The sequence below is a fragment of the Fundulus heteroclitus genome, chromosome 1, assembly GCF_011125445.2.
Source record: "Fundulus heteroclitus isolate FHET01 chromosome 1, MU-UCD_Fhet_4.1, whole genome shotgun sequence".
Lineage (NCBI taxonomy): Eukaryota > Metazoa > Chordata > Actinopteri > Cyprinodontiformes > Fundulidae > Fundulus > Fundulus heteroclitus.
The window spans coordinates 35912465-35926044 of NC_046361.1; the positions used below are offsets into that span (position 1 = coordinate 35912465).

At 39.0% G+C, this 13580-nt stretch overlaps 1 protein-coding gene across 1 annotated transcript in view; it reads left to right on the forward strand.

Annotated features, from left to right (window-relative positions):
• Positions 1–13580, forward strand: part of LOC105918202 (probable phospholipid-transporting ATPase IIA) — a 54199-nt gene that overhangs the window by 6368 nt on the left and 34251 nt on the right. The window contains exons 2-12 of the mRNA XM_012853231.3: positions 869–1013; positions 4403–4516; positions 4709–4817; positions 5684–5742; positions 7057–7108; positions 7981–8075; positions 8786–8866; positions 9689–9764; positions 10165–10241; positions 12283–12443; positions 12548–12690. Of these exons, the coding sequence (XP_012708685.2) occupies positions 869–1013; positions 4403–4516; positions 4709–4817; positions 5684–5742; positions 7057–7108; positions 7981–8075; positions 8786–8866; positions 9689–9764; positions 10165–10241; positions 12283–12443; positions 12548–12690 (1112 nt within the window). The remainder of the gene's footprint in view (positions 1–868; positions 1014–4402; positions 4517–4708; positions 4818–5683; positions 5743–7056; positions 7109–7980; positions 8076–8785; positions 8867–9688; positions 9765–10164; positions 10242–12282; positions 12444–12547; positions 12691–13580) is intronic.

Here is a 13580-nt window from a genome sequence, read left to right on the forward strand (position 1 = left end):
GCGTAAATATGTTGTGGCATCGAAGGCTTGTTTTTCCTAGTCACTGACGTCGAGGACTGGATAAGAACCCATAGGCAGGTTTTGGCTGCAGGAAACTTTTCCTGGAACCAGGGTTGTTTTCTGTTGCTTTTATTAGCCCCACCCCTCCAACCCCCCCTTCAGAGTTTTCATGGGTATGAACAAATTGCAAGTGTAGAAGGTTGTTAAAGGGAAGTAGTGCGGTACTTAGCATTTCCAAGGATCTGCCGAGTAGAGTTTCGCGGAGGCAGAGTGCTAAACGTTTTGACTGGGTTGAATGTTTTTCGGGCGCTTTCATCCAGTCAAGTCGGTTTGAACTCGTCTGGTAACTTTAACAACAATCGATTATTTTAAATCATTGAAAACTGTTAGCTCTTGTCAAAATGTCCGCCCCTGAAATCTCGTCTCTTCATCGCTTCCCAAGAGAGATCGCCTGGAGGTCTATGTGCAACGACCTTCTAAAGATCCTCACAGTTGCACCTTTTACGCAGATTGAATTTTTTTTTCTTCGGTTGTAAAGTTTAATCACTGCAACAGCATTGGATTAGACAGATTACAGCGTCGTTGCTTAAAGTCACAGCTTTTCATTTTGGACACAGGAACCTTGCTCCCACAGTTATTTAGCATTCCATTCAATTGAAAACCTTTAGGTAAAACTCATTAGAAAGTAGAACAAGAAGGAAGGACTTTGATTATTCCTCCGTTTGGCTCGTTGCTCTCACCTTGGGAAACGTTAGAGGGGAAGGCTAAGTGCCTTATTCCTTCTTTTCTTTTAAGTTTCTTTTCCTCATCACAATTCTTGCCTAGAAATGTAAATAAACGTGTCCCCCCCCCCACCCGTTGCTTTCAGATGCTGCCCGTGGTCGCGATGCTGCGGCATGGGGGACTTCCGTCCTCGCACCGTGTGGCTCGGCCACCCGGAGAAGAGGGAGCAGAGGTACCCGAAGAATGTCATTAACAACCAGAAGTACAACTTCTTCACCTTCCTTCCTGGGGTTAGTGTCAGTCAAAGGTCGCCTCTTCACCTTTCCTCTGTCTAGCCTCGCCCACGTCCTTCAGGCAGGCCTGACTCCAGTCAGCGTGTTGCACATGTTTTAAAGGAATTTCTAGTCCTAAAATGTGCTCACCTTCTTTTTTTTGTGTACTTTTAGCTTCTTCTTTTTTTTTAGGTTTTGATGCAAATTCCAGTCACTTACAGACTCCTAAAATGTGTGTTTTTATTGTTAGTATTGCAGGATTTTGAAATGACTTTTAAGGTAACTGTTAAACTTTTTACGACCAATAAACCTTTTAATGAGTGCTGGGAAGGGGCTACATGTCTGTGCTGCTGAATGCAGCTGTAATCATATTAATAGAAGTAGCTCAGCTTAAGCTTTTAAACCCGAAAAACCTTGACGAGGAAATCACAATAATTACAGTTGAGAGAAAAACTAGCATGGTCACGTTTTCATTGAGGTTGAGCCAAACCGTGAATATTTTAATCTTTTGCAATCTTTTTTTTTCTATATATACTCGATGAACCAAAAAATAGAGTTTGTGTTATATCTAGTTTTCTTGGAGGTAAGCTCAATAAACCCTCCCTCAGCAAACACCTGGTGTTGATAGAGAGGCCTAATAGTTTGCATTAGCCACATTTGGACATGTGGACTTGGACTCCGATGCCTAAGTCCACGAGCTGCGTTTTTGATTATGCCATTTTCCTTCCCCGATTTGCATATTCTCATTTGCTTTCTGGGCATCCAGTTGTCTTAAGATATTTTTATGTGTTTGCTTATGCCGTCTGAAATTGAAAGTAGCTCAGATTTGTTTGGGAAGCAAAAGGCAAGAGCTAGGAGCTTTTGCATTGCAAATCGGGATACTTTTAATTTACTCTGTTTCATGTCAAGATGTTGTTTCCTCCAGACAAGTTTTATGCCTCTGCAGATTGGTTGCTGCGCCGCCGTCTCCACTGGGAAACATTTCTGGAATTGTCATAAAGTAGCAGCGTGGAGGCACAAGTTTTCCCCTATATGTAACCTCACACTGAGGTGGTAATGAAAGTGGGGAAAGCTGGAGTGTGTGTGTTAAACCCAATCACTCACCACAGGAAGACCAGCAGATATGTCCAAGTTGCTACATGTTTATGAACCTATAAAGAGTAAAAATAGGTTTTGTTTTGATTCAGAAGCTGTGAAAAATGTGTAAAATTACTCATGTTTAGATGCATTCATATTGCTGCTAAGCTGCTTCTACTATTGCGGTTATGGTTATTTCTAACTATAGAGACCAATTCAATTAGAATATTATTGAAAAGATTTATTATTTCAGAAGCTATTCACTAAGTGAAACACATTATATAAATTAATTATGCATAAACTGGTGTTTTTAAACCTTCATTTCTGTTAATTATAAGGTTTTTCTGCTTACATCTAATAAATACAACATTCAAGGTCAGAATATCACATCAGACTGATAAAACACATCTTCATTACAAAAATGGGGCTTTATTAAAAAAGTATATTTAAAGCCTGCTTAAAGGTTAGTTTCAAAAGTTATTTTTATTCTGAAAATGCGCCTTGTAGGACCGCACCTTCCAGTTTACTGAATACGAATGTTTATTTGCAGCGCTGCAAACATTGCAAATCAAATATTCATGGTATTGAATTTAGTGTATTGTTTCTTTTTGCTCAGTTGACATGTCAGGTCATTTTCTTTGGGTTTAAATGTTGGAACAGGAAAAAAACAGTTCTTACAAATAGATTAATGCAACATACTGGCTATTTATTCTGTTTGTTCTGCTATTATTCTACTTTACTGACACGGTAGCTTACTCAACCAACAGCTGGAATGACCACTCTCTTCTACTTTTGTTTTTGTTTTTATACTACTAAAACGTGTGAGAACCACTTTGAGGAATATTTAAAATTATTAGTTTTTTTTTTTATTTCTTAGATATTTGGCTTCTGTCAGAGAATTTTATCAAACTGGTAGATAAAGTATCACAAAGCTGGGATGCATTTAAAGGGACAGATTCCTCTTTTATATGATGCACAACAAAACAACATGCTGTTTTTACATGTAGCTATGTATAATACCTTTTTAACTAAGTTACAAATAACATATAATCATAGTATCTGCTTTTCAGACTCAGGTTATATTTATGAAAGCATTTTTCTCTCTTCTGCTTTTGTTAGTATTTAAAAAAATTTTTTTTTTACTTTTCTGTTGTCTTTAGTTACATATTCACGCTCTGAGTAGTATTGACCAATAACATGCAGGTAAATTAACCTCCCAAAAATGCATGATGACAGTTTGTCTGATGCAATGGTGATCAATTAACTGACCCTATTGTGTTAATGAACCAATGTATAATTGCCAATAAAGGAAACTATTTACTCGCTTTTCTTTTCTTAAACATTTTCATTACAATTAAACAATAGCCCCCAGGAAACTCACCAATGAAGAGATCTAGAGGGGCGAGGGGGAACACTGTACTGTAAATATATGTAGAATCATTCTTTTGATAGACTTACAGATTTATCTCTAGCAAAGCGCTGTTGAGTTGGATTATTTCGCATTATGATCAGCTGCTGAACCAAACCTAGGCAATATTTAAAAAGTGTAAACATTAGAAATGCAGCTATCAACCAGCTAGAGAGTGAAATTGTCCAAATATGTTTCAGTGCTCTCTGACCTGTGATTGGTAAAAGGCTGAAAGATTGAAAATAAAGTAAAAATCTCAATTATAAAGAAATCAAAGCTAAAATCTTCCTTTTTGTTCAGAAAACCAACAAAGCAATATAATTTAAATCCATTCAATTGTTTAGTAAAAAAAAAGAATCTGACAAAAATTGCATTAGACATGCTTCTATGCATAAATATTTTATTATTTCCTGTTGTGTTTGAAGTGACTATTTCCATCAAAGAACCTACAGGATGCAATTTCACTGCTACAGTCCTCAAGGGAAAAATACAATAGTCAGGTCAGACCTTGGGGTCAGCCAGGAAAACCCCAATTTTTTTTACTTAAATAAATATATATATATATATATATATATATATATATATATATATATATATGTGTATGTATGTATATATGTATGTATGTATGTATGTATGTGTATATGTGGTTTGAAAGTGAAGGAAGAAAAGTCATTCTTTTTATTGAGTTGGAATGTAAAAGTGGAATTTGACTGGCCTATGTAGTGTTTCAAGATTAATATAGCATTTTGAATATTTGATATTCTCACTTTGATTCTAACTTTTTTCTAAAAAAAAGTAAAATTTCTGTAAGATATGAAGCTAAATATAACAAACTCCGCTGATACATTATTCTACAATGACAGAAGAGACAACTGTGATTAAGTACATGTTGAGTCATTTTCTCACTCCTCTGTGTCCTCAGGTGCTGTTTAATCAGTTTAAGTACTTCTTCAACTTGTACTTTCTGCTACTGGCCTGCTCTCAATTTGTCGAGGAGTTACGCCTAGGCGCCCTCTACACCTACTGGGTCCCTTTGGTATGTCGCCTTCCACTAACTGTTAATCATTGCAGGTAGTCTGCTCGGTTTCCTTTTTTGCGTTGGCTGCTTCTGCACAGCAGTTCTCAGGCCGGGTTGTCTCGTTTGTGCTGCTCCACTCTTTGCACTGCATTCATAAAACATTTCCTTCTCAGAATCCTACTGATTGTAGCGTTTCCCGCTCTTATCCAGGGTCTTGTTTTGTTTATCACCATCATGAGAGAGGCAACTGAAGAGATACGGTGCTACCTTCGAGACAAAGAAGTAAACTCTCAAGTTTACAGCAAGCTTTCAACGAGAGGTGAGGAGTAAACCCTGGAAACGCTCCGCCTGTTTGTCTCTGCGCTCTCATACCTGTCTGCTATTTGTTCCCCTGCATCAGTGCCGTCCACTAACTGTAGGAGGCTGGTCCTATTAAAACTTATTGGGGCTAGGGGAAATGGTGGGTAATTCAAAGCAGAGATGTAAAAGTGTACATAAGAGGGCTCGGAATAAAGTGGTACCAGCAATAAAAAGCAGGGGACCTCTTGTGGTTTCCATCACTTTTGCCCCTTTGATGTGGCAGCTTGTTTTGGCCATAAACACAATGACTGCTGGCCTCCATGATGGCATAATTTGTGGTTTTATAGAAACTTTATGGTGTCAGTACTTTGTGTCGTGCTTATTTACCACAGGAAGAAACCAGCTGGGGTTACTTTTTCTTCAATCAAATCTTTAAGAGCAAATTTGATATATGCAAAAAAGATGTACAACTTTTTTTTATTGTAGCAGCACTATTTGTATATGTTCCTTTAAAAAAAAAATGTCCTAAGCAGTCATGTGAACTCCTGCCAGCCAAAATGCATAACAATATTAATGCACTTTAATGTCTTACACATGCAAAGCCAGGAGGTCACGGCACGGTTCAAGGGTCAGTGATCTCCTCCAAACAATTTTGCCTGTTCATTCCAAGAGGAATGAGAGAAAAAAAAAGGCTCAACCAACCCCCCCAACATTCTTTCAAATCTGCTTGGGGAGCTGCTTTGGCTTGCAGGACATCAGTTCAGCCAGAGGATACATTAATGTCTGAATGCCACCAACTGATAAAGTGAAACAGATCTGCAGACAAATAGTGATAACATGCGTAGAACTGTGACTTCACCAACAAACTTTTGTTCTGCATTTCAGGGACGGTGAAGGTTAAAAGCAGCGGCATTCAAGTGGGCGACCTCATAATAGTGGAGAAGGTTTGTAGAAGATTGTTTTTCTGAAGGTTCTGATGAACATCTGTGACCAGTTGGGGCTCTTCGGGACCGTTGAGCCACCGTTTATGGGGACGACCAATAACGAGCTGGGTTGTTAATCATCTGCGCCCCGCTGGCGACCAAAGTGGAAGGAGTTAGTAAAGATTTTGTAATCTTGTGATCAATTCTGAGCTTCAGCCTGTCAAATCTGGATACTTAAACAAGAGATGTCAACCTAAAAGGGCTCTAATGAGTCTCTAACTCAAATTCAGTTTAGTGAGATTAATGCAGATTTCTTCTTTCTTGATTTCAGATATAGTTTCAAATTTTAGAGTAATCCGCAGATTTGTTTAATTAAGGAAGAGATACTGAACTCTTTGTAGCATAGGAAGATGGGTTCTCTCAACAGTTTTCAACTAAAAGGTTTTTATTTCTAGTCTTTTAATTCACTTATTTTAATCACAGATTGAAAAACATCAGCAGTAGCAGGCATTCTGTAACTATTTTATTTTGCACCTTAGGAAGTTTTAAATATTAATCTAGGTTTAAATTACATTTTTCCAATCTTGATTTTAGAATACCTTCTTCCATTGATCCCAAGAGATTGAGCACATTGGTTTTTATTCTTCTTATTAAGCTCTGGCTGTACAGTTCAGGTGTTATTAGGTGACATAACCGCTGACCTCGTGATGCAGGGAAGCAATAAGCTTCATCCTCAGACATTTTTCACAAAACTACAAAAATGATCCTTCTGAAACAAGCTTATAACATGTTTTAGCCATCAAAATCTAAATGTTTAACTTTTTTATGTGTATATTAAAGAAGGATTTTCAGTTGTTGGCTAAAACCTGTCGTCATTCACCCTCGTATATTCTATAAAATAATGACAGACAAAGTGATATTTTATCTAAGGTCTTAAGTTTAAACCATAATGATCTTAAGAAGTCTTAAATTAAACATGTTGAGCCTTGCAGAAACTCTGTTTAGTTTATTCTTTGGAGTATTTGCATTAAACCTGCATTTTATCAGTAACAGTTCCGACTATCCTCAGTCCTGGTTTAGGTTCTGTAAAGCAGCCCAGAGGAACTGACTGGTGAATTTGTGGAGGAATTAAGTCAGGCTTAGTGGAAAAAGCTCACTGATGTCCACTGCTGGGTGATTAGGCAGAGGTCTTATTATTTGTGACTTACTGGCTGTTGCTAATGTGGCACATGCAAAACTCAAAGTCTTGTTTGTGTGAGGTTATAAGTGAGAGGCGGCGGGACGGGGAAGGGAGTGATACTGAAATCTTGTTTCTCTTTGTGCCATTTTTTGCAGAACCAACGTGTCCCTGCTGACATGATCTTTTTAAGGACCTCTGAACGAAATGGTAAACATCTGCTGGTCATCCCAGCCAGCTCGCCGGTGTGGGAAGTGACTCATTTAATAAAAGCACAACGGTGCCGGGATTAACCCGGAGCCGCCACAGGAAGGCTCCTGAATTGTATATAAATTATCACTTGATCCGCTTGTAAAAGACGCGTGCGGTAGCAAAGTAACGCTCCACGCAGACAAAAAAAACGATGCACTCTCGGCATCGTCTTGCCTCGCTCGGTTTTTGTCTTTCAAATGAGGAGATAATGACAAGGAAAATGGAGGGACGCACAGAATCAAATGCAAAGAGACAGGCGAGGATTGCTCATCTGAATAATCAAATATGGATAAAGACGAGCTGTGTCGGGTGTTGAGACAGTCTAGCTGAAGAACAACACTTTGGTTTTTTTTCTGCTTTCACAAACTCAAATGTGTCTCTGAACGAATGGCTCCTGTTCCAGTAAAAAAAAAAAAAAAAAGCAGGCTTTGTTTTACTGGAAGTGGTGCTGGGTTATCTGTCTTCCATGTGGAGGCCATTAGGTCAATTATGAGGGGTCTAAACCATGATTGGGAGTTTTGGGCAGGATGACGCATGCATGCGGGGGGGGGGGGGGGCGGGGGGATGGGCCATGGATGCCTTTCCTTTCCCTTGCAATAGTAAAATGCAGCCTGTTGTCACTCTTAGCTGTTGTCAGACTGATATTATTTAATCTCCAGTTGTTATAACTTTATTCCCACTCGCACATTGAACACTGCTAACCAAAATAGGCTGCTGTCAGTGTAGTTTTTATTTTTTTATGTAGTGCAAAGCCTTACTTTGACTGAACGTTTATGTATGGTCGCCCTCTAGAGGTGAGCTCGTGTTATGTCGCATCTCCCCCCCCCCAGGCTCCTGCTTCCTTCGAACTGACCAGCTGGACGGAGAGACGGACTGGAAACTACGCCTCCCAGTGGCCTGCACCCAGAGGCTGCCTACTGCCGCTGTGAGTCAGAAACACGGCGGCTGAAGGGGAAAAAATAAAGAATCCATACTTACGCCATTGTTTGGTCCACGTTCAACTGATGAACGCGGGCGCACACAGGTTGTTTTCTCAGAGTAGCAGCAGGTCTTTCATTAGGACACAGTGGTCATTTAAGGCAAGTGTAGGGTGGCCGACACATCAAAGGAGCCCATAACTAGAAGGCTGGAGTCAACCCAGGCCTTTACTTTACAGGAAAGTTTTCGATTCTGAGAAAAGTCGAGGCAAACTTGGTTTTAGTGTGTTGCAGTTACGCCTAATATCAGACACTTTTCTCTGACTGTAATCTACTGCTCTGACGTGACAGTGCTGGGTTTACCTACGTAAGTTGTTAGCATAGAAGTGACAATCATCACTTCTGAGGAAATTGGAAATGGCAAATACTTGTTACTGGAAGCTGAAGCAGTTTTCTTGTTCATGTCATTAGAAAATTAGCATTTTTTTGTTTTAATAAATTACTTTTTTTTTTTTACACGGGTTGTCTTGGAAAGAACAATGTGATCAACAAAATGCGCCTTTTTTGTGTCTGTCTGTCCACAATCAAGATTAGCTGAGGAAAATGAAAAATCTGGCGTAAGGCAAATACTGTGGTCTGTCTGAGTCAAACGAGTTAAATATTTTTCTAAATGCGTTTTCTGTATTTTCAGACGCTAACTTTCTTTGTCTTCTCACAGGACCTTCTCCAGATCCGATCGTATGTGTACGCAGAAGAACCAAACATTGATATCCATAACTTTATTGGAACTTTCACCAGGGTAAATGCTTCCATTCGGTTTTTAATGACTTTCTGACGAACATACACCTCTGTGCGTATCTTAACCTGATTGTGATTTAACATCTTGGCCACCGGCGGATGAAATAACTTTTCTGTCCTGACGCTTAATCATTTTTTTCCCCTTACATAGATCAATGAACAGTTAAAGTCAGAAAGCAGTTATCTTATATTTGTAAAAATAACTCTAACTTCACACACATAGCTCCGTGTTTTAGTAAACTCACATCTTGCTCCTAATGTCTTTCTCCTGAGCAGTCTGCTGAAATGTGAAGCTAATGCTAGCATGTTTACTGAGTTTTTTTTTAATGTATAACCTGTTGATAATTAGGCTCAAAATGTATTTGGAGGAAGGGATATTTCTGGCATACAGTACTTACAGAAACAGTTATTGTCCTGCTTCCTAAACCTAGTGATGCAGGGAAGGACTCAAAATGTAAAGATTAGCGTATAAGCTGCTCTCTGGCCCCTAAATGCAGACCAACAGCGTGCTGCAGCAGTCAGTATAGTCTCTTTTTATAGACAGTACATCAACAAGAAACGGGGCTTGTTTAGATTAGGATTCTTTAAAAATCTTAATTCAGTTTCATCACATTATTATAAAAATAACAGGGTTTAATTTGTTGTTTTTAAAACCATTCTGGTCTATCTTTAATGCAACACTCTTCGGAAGTAAAAAAAAAAAAAAAAAAAAAAGAAGTATGAAAGATCTTTGTTGTTTTTACCTGCCCTCCATTTATTACATTTTAGAAAGACTTGACGGTTTTTGAACAACCCTCACCTTTTTTTTGCTGAACCTTGACAGGAAGATGGAGACCCCCCGGTAAACGAGAGTCTCAGCATCGAGAACACCCTGTGGGCGAGCACGGTTGTTGCTTCTGGTAAATGTCTGACTCATGTTACACCTATAAAACAGCTATTGTTCAGCACGTTAACTTAAGTCACTGCTACTTCTGGAACTGTTAGTCTGATATTTTGGGGAAAAATTAGTGTGGCAGAGAAGAACTTTTATTCATTTATAAATCGTTCAGTGAAACTTAAGGAGAGTTGTTAAAGTGTTTTTTTTTCTCTCCTGCAGGAGAGCAAATCCACCTTAACCCGCTTTAGCATGTGTTACCCATTATGCAATTGGAAATCTGACTTTCTTCATTTTAGAAAAGTCTATTCATGTCAGGATTATGGGTCTGGGAAACGTCTTTCTGGCATATTATGGTTGATGCTGGAGCTTTAGTCTGCTAACCTGAGGCACTTTTTGCCCTTTTTCTTTCCCCTCACCCCTAGGCACGGTGGTGGGGGTTGTGATTTACACAGGCAAGGAGCTGCGGAGTGTCATGAACACCTCCAACCCACGGCACAAGGTACAGTAGAGTGCCATAAATGGAGTTCAGCTTGAGAGCCGTTTATAAACTTAAGCCTTCACTGAGCTTTCATGTATGAATTATGGACTTTCTTAGACTTCTTGAACTTTCTTCACATTACAACCACAAACTTCAACACGTTGTAATAGGATTTTATGTACTAGACCAACACAAACTTGTGAATTTGAATGGAAATTATAAGTTTTTTGTTTTTATTATTTTTTTCCCCATTCAGTAAAAATCTGAAAAGTGTGGCATGCATTTATATATTGCCTCAATTACTCTGGTGCCCCTAAATAAAGTCCTGTGAAACCAATTGACTTCAGAGATGTCCTAATCAGTAAATGGAGTCAGCCTCTGTGTGTGACGTAATCTTGGCATTAATACAGCGATCTTGTCAGATGAGACCAAAATCTAACTTTACGGCCTACATAGAATACTCGAAGTTAAACGTAACACTGCACATTACCCTGAACACAGTCCCCATGGTTAAACATGGTGTTTGCAGCATCTGGCCCATGAATGAATAATAATCATAGTGTATATGTAAAAGTGAACACTACAAAAAAAAATGGTTAAATTAAAACAAGCTAAACCTTTACTTCATTAAGCATAAGGTAGTTTAAAGCAAGACTGGAAAATTGGCATCCTATGTGAATTTCACTCCCCAGGTTGGACGAAGAATTAGTTTTGTAGTGATGCGAAGCTGGCAGTGGTTTTGCAGTGAAAGTTGGTCATACAAAGCATTGGTTTTGTTCATTTCACAACAGGTCTGCCTTTTTGCATTGATCTATGAAATAAAGTCTTAATAAAACACAATCAAGTTTGTGGTTGTAACGTTACAAAAGTGCAAGAAAATGCAGGATTATGCATACCGTATTTTTCGGACTATAAGTCGCATCAGTCAAAAAATGTGTCATAAAGAGGAAAAAAAATGCATATAAGTTGCACCAGTCGCATTTATTTAAAAATTTATTTCGCACAATCCATGATTCAAAACTGACATTTAATCTGGTTAGGCAATTTATTCAATTGCACAGCTGATCCAGAACCGGGTGAATAACATGGAACATACCTTGGAAGTTGAATGGGGTAAATTAGCACAACAGGCCACCAACTCCAACCCGGAAAGTTCTCGTCAGAGCATTTCGGTCTAATTATGCTGAAATTAGACCGAAATGAGTGTTTAACAGTGCTACGTGCTAAGCTACCAGTATGACACGGATGTTTCAGACCAACATAATGCTGATGCACATCAGCGAAGTTGTTAACTGCCTGGACAACAGAGCTGTAAGCTAGCGTTAGCCATTATTAGCATCACGGACAGCCCAGTAACGGGGTTCTGTCGCGGTCTGCTTCCTTCGAACTGCACCCCACTGCAAAAAGAGAACTAAAAATAAGTAACATTTTCTTGAAAAGAATATATTTGCCCTTGATTTGAGCAGGTAAATAAGATTATTTGCCAATGGAATGAGAATGGTATTTCTACCCCTAAAATAAGATAATTAGGTATAGTCCACTTCAAATAAGATGATGGAGATGAATTGTTCCAATTTTAAGTGCAAAAATCTTATTCCATAGGCAAATAGTCCTATTTACCTGCTAAAATCAAGGAAAAATACTTGAATTTCAAGAAATTTTTTTCTTATTTTTAGCTCTATTTTTGCAGTGCACCTAACGTTCTGCTGTATGAATGCAGACTGAAACGGTGAAACAACATATGTACATGTCTTCAATCTTTGTTGTTATAAGTTAACGTTTTAATAAATTAAGTGGTGCAAGCGCAGTATACATTTTTCACAGGCCTAGAGCTCCTCTCTAGGTTGGTTCATGTTGGTCTGTATGATTTCCCATTTAAAATTGATATATAAGTTGCACCTGACTATAAATCACAGGATCGGCCAAACTATGAAAAAAAAAGTTCAATTTATTGTCCGAAAAATACGGTCCCTTTGCAAAAGACTGTATTACACATACGGACGTTTTTTTTTTTGCTATGATTCATTAAAGTCATAAAATTTGCTTCTTTGTCTCCCGTTAGGTGGGTTTGTTCGACCTGGAGGTGAACTGTTTGACAAAGATCTTGTTTGGGGCCCTGGTCGTGGTGTCGCTGGTCATGGTGGCCCTCCAGCACTTTGCTGGCCGTTGGTACCTCCAGATCTTCCGCTTCTTGCTCCTCTTCTCCCACATTGTGCCCATCAGGTCCAAAATAAGATTATCAGCCTGGCTGGGCATATTCTCTGAGTAACTTTGTGGTTGCGTAAGAAACTAAATGTCACTTAATTCTGCTGAATTATTTCATGCAGTTTGCGCGTTAACCTGGATATGGGAAAGATGGTTTTCAGCTGGATGATCAAGAAAGACTCCAAGATCCCGGGGACGGTGGTGAGGGCCAGCACCATACCGGAGCAGCTCGGACGCATCTCCTACCTGCTTACTGACAAAACAGGTTCTACCGCACTGCACACTCTTTGTTCTCTGAGCAAAAGATTTACTGGGGCCAGCAAGTCGAGCTCTAAAATGGGAGCTTATGGTAAATGAGTTTAGTGTTTTCTTTCCCTGGGGGCGATGCACTGCGGTGGGGTTTCTGCTACCTATTGAAACCTTAAACCATAAAAAAAAAAAAAAAAAAAAAGACCCAGAAGTCTCTCATCCATACGCACATTTACAGCCCAGCAGCCTTTAGCGCTGCACTTCCTCAGGCGTAAGGTGTTGTACGTCAGATTTACAGCCCTCATGGCCAATAAAATGATCAGCCATTTCCCCATCCAGAGTGCGATTAGGCCAGCGGGGTCTGCAGGTCAGGCTAATGTATGTGCGTGGCCCCTCAAGTCTTTTTGATATACTAGCAGAAAAGGCTTTTAAAGTAAGTGTGAGGATTCAGAGGTTGTGTGTCGTGTCAAAGGCTTCTGGCTTTCAGTTACCACATGTCAACTGCGAAATCTGCTTCAGATAACTCCTCTGTAAATCTAAAGCTGTCAAAAGTGTTTTGTTCTTTTGCGAAACTCCGAGGGATCATATTATTTTCAGCTGACACTGTCTTTGTCATAGTTCCCACGCAGTTTAGAAAGGTATGGATTTTGATTTCATAGCTTTCCATGTATGGATAAGTGTAAAAAAACAGAGTTAAGTGTTGTCAATTGTTTGAGTCAGGACGTCTCCTACATTTTCTGAAAAAAAAAAAAAAAAAACAAAAAAAAACATCCAAATTCCTGAAGAAATAAGTTATTTTTCATTAAATTATATTTAAGTAGCAATGTTTATCCTTGATTTCTCACATTGCAACACAACGTTAACATTTCAGCCAATAGTTGTTAGGTTGTTTTTTCTTAGACGGTA